The 10,112-nt window shown below is 42.8% G+C and overlaps 1 protein-coding gene across 1 annotated transcript; it reads left to right on the forward strand.

Annotated features, from left to right (window-relative positions):
* Positions 1-4,381: 4,381 nt before the first annotated feature.
* linc.pou2af1 (lnc RNA pou2af1) lies at positions 4,382-6,183 on the forward strand. Its single transcript, XM_030067521.1, has 2 exons — positions 4,382-4,699; positions 5,598-6,183. The coding sequence occupies exons 1-2, from the start codon at positions 4,382-4,384 to the stop codon at positions 5,949-5,951; spliced, it is 672 nt and encodes a 223-aa protein (XP_029923381.1). The 3' UTR covers positions 5,952-6,183.
* Positions 6,184-10,112: the final 3,929 nt, after the last annotated feature.

Here is a 10,112-nt window from a genome sequence, read left to right on the forward strand (position 1 = left end):
CATTGTCAAATCATTGAGTTCTAGGGGTTTTAAATAGTAGGCATGGAGGGAGAAAATCTCAAACTAATATATCCCCAGCTATATTACAATATTGTTGTATGCTCTGGAGCTGCTGGAAGACATTTGTGTTGAAATTTTTTAAGACTTTTACGAAAATTTCATTCTTGGCCATTTTGCTGAGCCAGAAAAGGACGTTGTGGAGTCCCACAGGTCTTCTTCAGGGAGCCTTTCTCTTCACCTCAGCCAACATGTCTGGTGAGTTTGCCATCGGATTTCAACTGGGAGATACTTGTGTTGTATTTTCTCCTGTAACACAGAAAAGAGAAAAGAGAAATGATTTAAAGCAAAGTTTAAAGGCAGCACACTGAAGCTCCCATCCACAGTGAAAGGGGGGCTCTCATACAGGCTACTAATTCACCCTTTTTTCATGACAGCTGTAATTTGCGCACATGATGACCAAAATAATCACCAAATGGTAAATGTTAATAGATTAATGCCACCTGTGCACCTTCCTAGACTGTTTAGCTGTAGCCTCACAGGATTTGATCATTGAAGCAGCTCTACATATCGACATTTATAGACTTATTCTAAGTTTTATTCTCACACCGGCCGTGTTCTGACACACGGCGGGACATGTAGATTATATTTTGCAACAGCATTTAATCTTAGTTTAACTGCTGATGTAAGTGAATTTCAGCCCAAGCCTTTTTTTTTTTTTTTTTTTTTTTGCCTGTATAACGTGTGTGTTAAGGAAACATTATGATTAACCCGATTTAGAGTGGGATCTATTTGTTCTGCAATTTTGGCACATTATTCGCTACTTTTAAGACTAACCGTGAAGTGACATTACGATGTATGAATATTTATCAGATGGGATTTCACAGCACTGGCTACACGCTTATCGAATCGTCGCGTACCACTCCTGACTGCTTTAAATTACGCCTTTAAAATTACGTGTAGGCTACCAATGTGAGGCGTCGCCCCCCTGTTTCCTTAACCAGACTGTTGGGAATTTATAGAAAAAATACTGCCAATTATTCCCGAATAAGCGCCATGCTCTTGCACATGCAGATCTCCAAGATGAGGGGGGGCTGGGGTGATTTGAGTAAAATAGCAGACGGGGAATGCGGGGTGCTATTTTTCTAAATTACGGCTTCTACCGGACTGAAATCGCTCATCATCTCTCAGACAGATAACTGCAAGTTAAATAAAATGAAGCTCAAGCTGAAACCATTTTATATCGCTGGACTCGGGTTCCAAATGGCTCCGAGTTGCGCAACTGGGTTTTCCATTCATAGAAACGCGGTTGTCTTTTTTTATCAATCCAATCTTCCCTATTTAGAATCGGTTATTATATGCGACTGTAGCTTTTCCAACACCGATAACATAACTGTGTTTCTCAAGCAGTAACCCCGTTTTTACAGTCGCCGATCGGGCGCGTTTTCAGTCAGTTTTGGCTTCTTTGTTATGGTTGCCTGAGAGTTTTACGCTTTAGCCAGCAGCGCCTTCGTCCGAGGTTTTACCAAACGACCCTATACAATCACACTTTAACTCCAGGGATAGTTCAGATTTGTCATTTTCAACTTCTCACTGGAGTCCTATGTATATATATTATCTGAAATATGCACTTACATTAGTGTATTTTTCACCGCATTCCTCTGTTCCTGGTCTGGGCGGGGTGGCCTGAGAGCACAATAACACAGACTGGAGTGAGTTTGTGGACGGGGGGTAGTAGGAAACGCCAAGCCGTTCAGTGCCGTAAAGCGGGGCCCCTGATCTGGGAAGCTTGCAACCTCTGAAGGCGAGGACAAGCCTCGCATACCCGTAGCCAAGGTGCAAGGGGAGCGCTGGCGCTGCGCTTTTACGCACAAAGTTTCGGACAAAATTATGGACACCAAAATGTTCCACAGAATAGAAAAGATCATTTATACAGTATCCCCCCATTCTACGCACATTGCCAACATTTTGTTCTTCAAATAACGTTCTCTAAACCAAATACAACATCTGTCGGAGACCAGTGAGGATAGTGCACTTTATTGAAAAAAAAAATAGGAAAACATTAGTTGGAGTTGAGGGAATGATAAGAGTTTGAGTGGGGAAGGGATGTGAGGGTCTGCAGTTTGGTCTGCACTGACAAGCTGGGGAGCTTGTCAGTGTGTGTCATTGTCTGGTCCGATGGTGGCTGTTTAGTAAACATGAGCGACACATCGCTCTTTGTTCTTGTCATGCAGATAAGCCGAGAGTGTACGTGGGCGTCCGAGTGAAGACTACGGTCAAAGAGCTGCTGCAGATGAAGAGAGCCCGTGAGGCTGACAGCAAAAAAAATAAAACGGTAACCACCTCCTTTACCTCTACCCCACCACCCTCCATCCCCTTCGCCCTCTCTCCCACAGCCCCCACTGCTCCCACTCATTAGATTAGATTCAGTCTCAGGGACCCACATGGGCTGAGTTGTGTGGTTTTCCTATTGCTTGTCTAGAACAAAAAACAAATAGGGGGGAGAGTGAAACCTGTGGCTACAGCAACCATTCTCAAATTGGGATGATTTGTAATGAATCAGAGTGAAATGAAACTGTCCCTGATAACGCTGGGCTGCTCCGGGAACCTCCCCCACCACCCCCGGTTGCGTCCGGACAACAAGAGCTGGAAACAGTTTAGCAGCTCTTCATGAAGCATGTTATGTTTTCACAGGCTGCCATAAATCATCTTAACCAGTGGATGATCCAAGTAACTAGCTCGCATATACTCCATATATTACAGAGTACATTCCAGATTCCCTGTTTGTTGCACGCCCTGCCTCATTCCGTTACATCTGCGCTGTCACTCTGCCTTGTGTGTCGTGCAGCCTCTGCAAAGAATAATGAACAAAACAATGAACTTCTAAATGACTGAGTGCTCTTTAGACAGCACCTTACATCTCACAGAGGAGTGTCAGTTTGACTATTCATTCTAGTCAAAATTTAACAGCAATAAGTTCAATGTCAAACTTAGATCACGTGCTTTAGTCTACTTCTTAGCCTGAGTACGTGCAAATCAGGATCACCGAACCCCCCCATGGGATAGGCATTATTATTATTATTATTAGTAGTAGTAGTAGTAGTAGTAGTAGTAGTAGTATGTATGTATGTATATTAATATTACATCGGTGATCCCCAGGCAGACACATGCATGCTCTCTCTCTCTCTCTCTCTCTCTCTCTCTCTCTCTCTCACACACACACACACACACACACACACACACACACACACACACACACACACACACACACAGTGAGAAAATCAATATATATGAACAAAAATCCTTTTTTTCAAAATATGATTTATAGAACTCCTACAATCCAAATACTCTTCAAAACTAATGATTCTACTTTTTTCTTCTCTCTCGCTTTTTCTCTTTCTAATCCACATGAACAGATCTCCCAGGCTTGTTTGGATATTCAGGATCCTTGTGCGTCCACTTTGCCAAGTAAGTTTAGCAAGTAATATCCACTGTCCAGAGTCCATCGTCCATTTAAAACCACCTCTGCTCCACGACTGTAGCATCTCTGTCCAGCTTGACCCACATGAAGCACTTGCAGCAATTTACAGTTTGTAGTCTTTGCATGCAGGAGTAGCCGATTTGCAATTATGAAATAAAGATTAAACCATTTCCAAGAGTCTCATGAGCTCACTAACTACAAATCCCATTGTTTAACAGCAAATCCCCCTCTGTGCAAATGTGGGCGTTACTAAAACAAAGAAGAAAAAAATGTGCGACGCGTTTTATTGGTTTGATCAAAGAAAACCAATCGTCCAAAGAATGCTGCACACTGAGTTTGCACTTAACTGTATCAGGCAACAAACTGCCCTGACCCCCATTACTCACCAATGAAATACTTACATGAAAGATCCAGTTAAAACCACTGGTGAGAGGAGGCTTTGGAATGCAATTCCAGTCAACTATTGACAACTACATTCCTAAAGGACAGTGTAATGGGACCCTTTTTATAAACGTGCATTCAAATGTGTTGGCTGGCGGTGCTGTGACATCACGGAGGTGATCAGAACTGATTTAAATGTCTTCCTGAGTTCTTCTGCATATCAGCACAGACCACCTTGTGCCGAGCCTAGTTTGTGTTTATGCCTCTTGCGGATAAAGTTCAGATTTTTCTCTCTCTTACGCCTGCAGTAGTGGATTGAGATGACGTTTGAGCAATAAATTTCACTTGTCTTTTATTTAACTGCAAGAAAAGCTGTGTATGTTGATTTGATATGATGTCTGCAGAGTTTCAGGATATCATCCAGTGCAGTTTCAATATTTTCTGGAAACACAACGAGCAGCCCCCTCCCCTATCATGGTGTGTTTATTTATTTATACATGCATGTTATAATCGTCATGCTTGATGCGCACTCTGACAGGTCGGTACGTGGACTGCGCTGCCTCTGTTCACGTGGCGGACGCGAGCGGCGGCGGCTGCGGCGCACGAGCCCTCCAGGTGCGCGCCGGCTCGTTCCCAGTGGCTGAGAGCGCGTTCAGCTTCCAGGTGCAGGACGGCGCCTTCAGTGACACCCAGCAGCAGTTTGTGGATGTCATGTTGCCCGGTAACGGCTACAGCAACACCGACCACGGCACCAGCTACAGCGCCGCCCTGCCGCCCAGCCTGCCGCTGCCCTGGGCTCACGGTCTCTCCTCTGATGCAGACTACTACGGCCACGGCATGGTGGGTATCGAGAGAACTGGCTTTGCTTTTCTCATAGCCCTGATTAGGAAGGTTTTTCCAGCAGCAAGACTGCCATGGCAACCCTCGCTCAGAAATCTTGCCTTGGTGTCCTGCAACACGCACCATTGAACATAAATGAAGTCAATTTCTGATAATTATCAAATTATTAATTATTAATATAGAATTAATAATATATATAGAAGCTTTTTCACAGCAGCCATTTTGTCATAGAAATAGCAGGGCACACACAGGAATTACTAATGTCACCAATTAAGATGCTGCTCCTTTAAAGTTTCCAGTAATTTATGTCATTAGGACTCAAACACCTGTGCTGGCCTGTACTATGTATGCCAAAATGGTCTATTATGCAGTTATTGATTTGTTGTCAGGTGCTGGAAGCATATTAGCAAAACTACAGCAACTATAATTCACAGCAAATGTGGCTTTATTAGTCCTCAGGATGGACTTTGAGAACATGAGATGCATGAGATACTTGACAAAACTAGCAGCAGTAAAATTGGACAACACTCTTGTAAGAGCTGCTGCATTAATGACAGAGTCCAAATAGAGCCTGTTTAGATGATAGGCTATATTTCAGGAAAACACTCGACCTAGGGTATTTTATTTTTCCCTTCTGTTGTGTGCAATCAAATTAATGAGCAGTTATTCGTAATGAAGAATATCTCCTGACAGGTGAGGTCTCACTTTCCCCGCAGTAATCTTGGCAGATACAGAGTAGTGAATCCCAGACAACACCACAGAGATGCACCCATTGGCCTCGGGAACAAAATCTTTTGAACGCGGAGCTGTGGCCTCGTGCATGCCAATCAGACAGCGTGTGACATGAAGACAAACTTATGTAACCCGTGCCATGTCGATATGTTCCTCCCCTTCTCAGGCTCCTGCCTCACCACCGGATTCCTTGAAGCTCTGCAGCCCGGTGGATCCCAACAGCTACTCTCCACAGGACTCTTTCTCCTCCTCTTCCTCCTCCTCCTGCTACGACTCGCCCACCAGGATGGAGTCCAGCTACCAACCTTTCACTCCGGAGCACTACCACTACCACCAGTGTAACCTGCAGGACTGTTACTGCCTGTCCCACTGCTGGACCGGCCAGCAAGAGAGCTTTTCTGCCCCCGAGTACGCACCTTACTACGGCCCCACAGACTATGCATACCCCTGTCCCGTTGAAGAGAACTATTTTAGGAGGGATCTCCCCATGAGCTCAGAAATGTGCTACAATGTACTATGATGAGACCTTCACCAGTATTGCGTTTGTTGCTCTGACCATGTAAATACGATGCACTGCAAATACACCAAGTCTGTAGTGAGACCACCACTGTTTACTCAGCTGCTTTGCATTTCAGTGTGTGCTCTGATCGCTTTTTGCTATGACAAATTGGTGGTTGACTGAATGGATAATGGAAAGGCTCACTTTATTTTTATATCAATGACTCCTTTTTGTACCATTTAGATTATTTTCATATGGACACATACTTTTTTTTGTTTGTTTTTTTACTGTACTAAATAAAATGTATTGAACCCAACATGTCATTGCAGTTCATTTCTGTAGAAACCAAAAGGCTCAGGCTGACTGATGACTGATGAGCCAACCAAGCCACAGACTTAATAGTTTCGCTTAATTTTGATAATTTAGACATTCGTACACTCTCAGAAAATAAAGCCCATAATTGTACCTTTAGGGGTCACTAGGGACCAGCTTTTGTACCCTTGACACCAGGAACTTATTTGAAAGCTTGTGGTTTATACCGTATATAGTCCAGTCTTGTTCCTATACTATAACTACAAAAATGACTGGAGAATTGCATTATCTATTTTTCATAGCCACAAACCAGCAAAACTTATTTCATGGCTAGTAAACCATAGCCTACAAGTTAAAATCTACCTTAAATCAACATTTCACCTAATTTATTTATTTGTATAGGCATTTATTTATATATTTATTTATTAACTCATTGTATATGACCAGACAAACACCGTCTTGTCATATTGCACCTTAACATTTAGAGGAAACAGTAGATATATGTACCTTTTACTGCTTGGGAACATATAAGTACCTTTTTGGCTGTGAAAAAGGTTGCACATAATTACTTTGAGGTCCAATAATTAGTCCAATAGGAGGGACATTTGTGCTGATTGTACCCTGGTGGACAGAAATAGACTCCTACTGGTCCCGTGTCTCTGGCAGTGTATAGTCATTATGTAGCTAATAACAGATTTTTAAACTTTTTTTTTTCAAGTGGCAACAATAATAAATCATATGGTCCTACATTAATAAATAATATGACTAACCCAAACCTGTGAGGCTGAAATTAATTAATAACTTACAGCAAAACAAAACAGTGAATTGGATCCACACCAGAGTGTGTAGCTGGTCAGTGTAAAACATCTCTGGCAGACAGTTCAGCCCTTTTCTGTCAATGATAAATCAAACTATCGCTGTTTTGAAGTTTTGATCAAAGTTACTGCATGTAAGCACATACTTCAATAGCAAATCCTCCGTAGTAGCAACATTTTAGCTGTAACAATTTGAATTTTCATTTTCCCTCGAATATGCATCATCCATAACCAAAATACACATATATATTTTTTTTAAAAAAAAATAGACACACAGGTAGCGCCTTGTGAACCTTTAACCACCTCAGCTCTCCTGATCCCAACATGCCAAACAGGTCCTGCTGAATACCAGGGAAATCTGTATAAAATGATGCACACGACTTGTAGATATTTTTATATATTTGATGTGACGCTGCAGCCAGAGAACGATGGCATCTTGGCCTTGAATATTGCACTCAATAAAAAAATGGTAAGTGTGATGCAGGGGCGCCGCCAGGGATTTTGGGCCCCATGAAAAGAAATCTTATTGGGCCCTTGTATAGCCGGCCAACAGGCAAACCATTTTATTTCAGGCCTTTCGAGGGCCCCCTCACCCATTGTGGCCCTGGGTAATCAGTCCCACTTTTCCCCCCACTACAACGCCCCTGGTGTGATGTAGCTTCAGTGAAGTGCTGCAACCAGCTGATGCACAATATGGATGTGACACTGTCCTACAATATGCTTATACACTCCTGATCAAAATTTTAAGACCAGTTGAGAAATTGCAAGAATTTATATTTTGCACTGTTGGATCTTAAGAAGGTTCTAAATAGAGCTTCAAAATGCAAAAAGAAGAAATGGGATTGAGACAAAAAAAAAAAAAAAAATTGAGTAAGCAATTTATTGCAAACAACCATTAAACTGAAATAGGCTGTTCATTAGCTGATCAAAAGTTTAAGACCACAGCCTTTAAAAGCCCAAATCTTTGGGCAGTAAGACAGTAAGACTGTCATTTTAAACTTCTTAAAAGATCCTGTGGGTTATGGAACAAAAAAGTCAAGTGGTAGACCCAAAAAAATTTCACCGGCCCTGAGCCAGAGGATCCAATTGGCTGATCCTCGGCCCAAATTAAGCTAGTCACTGGTGCCAACTACAGTCCCAAAACCATCAGACGGCATCTGCGAGAGAAGGGTTTTAAGCACAAAAATCATCTTCAAAGGTCTCGTCTCCTTCAACGGCACAAAATTGCCCGTTTGGAGTTTGCACGAGAGCACCAAACATGGGACATTGAAAGGTGGAAGAAAGTTTTATTCTCTGATGAGAAAAAATGTAACTTTAGCGGTCCTGATGGGTTCCAACGTTACTGGCATGACAAGGAGATGCCACCTGAAATGTTTTCTACACAGCACAGTGGAGGGGGCGCCATCATGATCTGGGGGGCTTTTTCCTTCAATGGAACAATGGAGCTTCAGGTTGTGCAGAGGCGTCAAACAGCTGGCTATGTGGAGATGTTGCAGGGGGCATCCCTCATGACTGAAGGCCATCGTCTGTGTGGTAATGACTGGGTTTTTCAACAGGACAATGCTGCAGTTTACAATGCCCGCCTGACAAAGGACTTCTTCCAGAGAAATAACACCACTCTTTTGAACCATCCTGCGTATTCCCCTGATCTAAATCCAACTGAGAACATCTGGGGTTGGATGGCAAGGGAAGTTTACAAAAAGGGACACCAGTTCCAGACAGTGGATGCCCTCCATGAAGCCATCTTCACCACTTGGAGCAACATTCCCACTAGCCTCCTGGAAACACTAGCATCAAGCATGCTAAAACGAATTTTTGAGGCGATTAACAAAAAAGCTTTTTTGCCTTTGCCATCAGGAGGTCATGACAGTGTGGATACTTGACAGAAAATGACACTGAATCCACATTTTTGCCAAGATTTGGGCTTTTAAAGGCAGTGGTCTTAAACTTTTGATCAGCTGATGAACAGCCTATTTCAGTTTAATGGTTGTTTGCAATAAATTGCTTACTCAATTTTTTTTTCTCACTCCCATTTTGTTCTTTTTGTATCTTGAAGCTCTACTTAGAACCTTCTTAAGATCCAACTGTGCAAAATGTAAATTCTTTTCAACTGGTCTTAAAATTTATCAGGGGTGTATGAATTTTAAGCTCTTATATTCTGTTAAATGCTGTTATATTCTAATAAATCTATCCATTCTGCAGAGAGTGGTGCTTTAAGGGACCAGTTTTGGTGTTTATATTATGCCCAGACACAGTATTTAAACTGATTTCGTTCAAGTCCTTTAACATCTCTTAACTGCAGTGAAGGCTGCATATTAGGACATTTTTCCCATATAATATCAGCAGATTGAAACTTTGGGGTTCTGATGCTTATCGTCTAGCTTCTAGCAGGCTTGAACCAAATATTCACCATTTTCTGTCGAAACCCGAGGGCCTGCAGCTTTTTGTGAGCCCAAAGCAGACCAAAGTCCCATTAATTGCTCACAACAGCCTCTTTCAACAACACTTTTGAACCCGAGCCAAAACGAAAGCCGCACGTGACAGCCTTAATCTTTTGCAGTGGCAACAGTAACAAGGTTAGAGCTCTCAGGCATTACAGTGAAAGGGCTCAGGTATGTGGGGTTCTCAACTGAAACCACAACAGTGTCAACAGCAAAAGGCACCATCCACCCTAACCTGATCTGTCCGCAGCTCTTCACTATGATCTGTTGGCGTAAACAAGCCTCCATACTGGTTAAGTCTCCCCATTTACCTTCAGGGTCACTACCATTGTTGTTGGCAAGAAGTTCAACTGGGATGGTGAGGGGCGTTGTCTGTCTGCTGGTTTACATCAGGTGTCTGATAAGGCTGTGAATGGGGTGTCTGATGGGAGATCGGGGCACTGCCGCCTGGCTCTGTCTCACCTGTTGTGAGGTCTCACTTTCGCATTAATCAAAACGCCACATGACTCCTTCTTGGTTTTCTCTCAGACCAGATAAGAGGTGGGAGAATCTGTTTCTTTACAATATGTGTGTAGTGTTTTGCATGTTAAAGAAGAGCTGCCCCCCCCCAGGTG

Source organism: Myripristis murdjan, chromosome 13 (assembly GCF_902150065.1).
Source record: "Myripristis murdjan chromosome 13, fMyrMur1.1, whole genome shotgun sequence".
In the NCBI taxonomy this organism is placed as follows: Eukaryota; Metazoa; Chordata; class Actinopteri; order Holocentriformes; family Holocentridae; genus Myripristis; species Myripristis murdjan.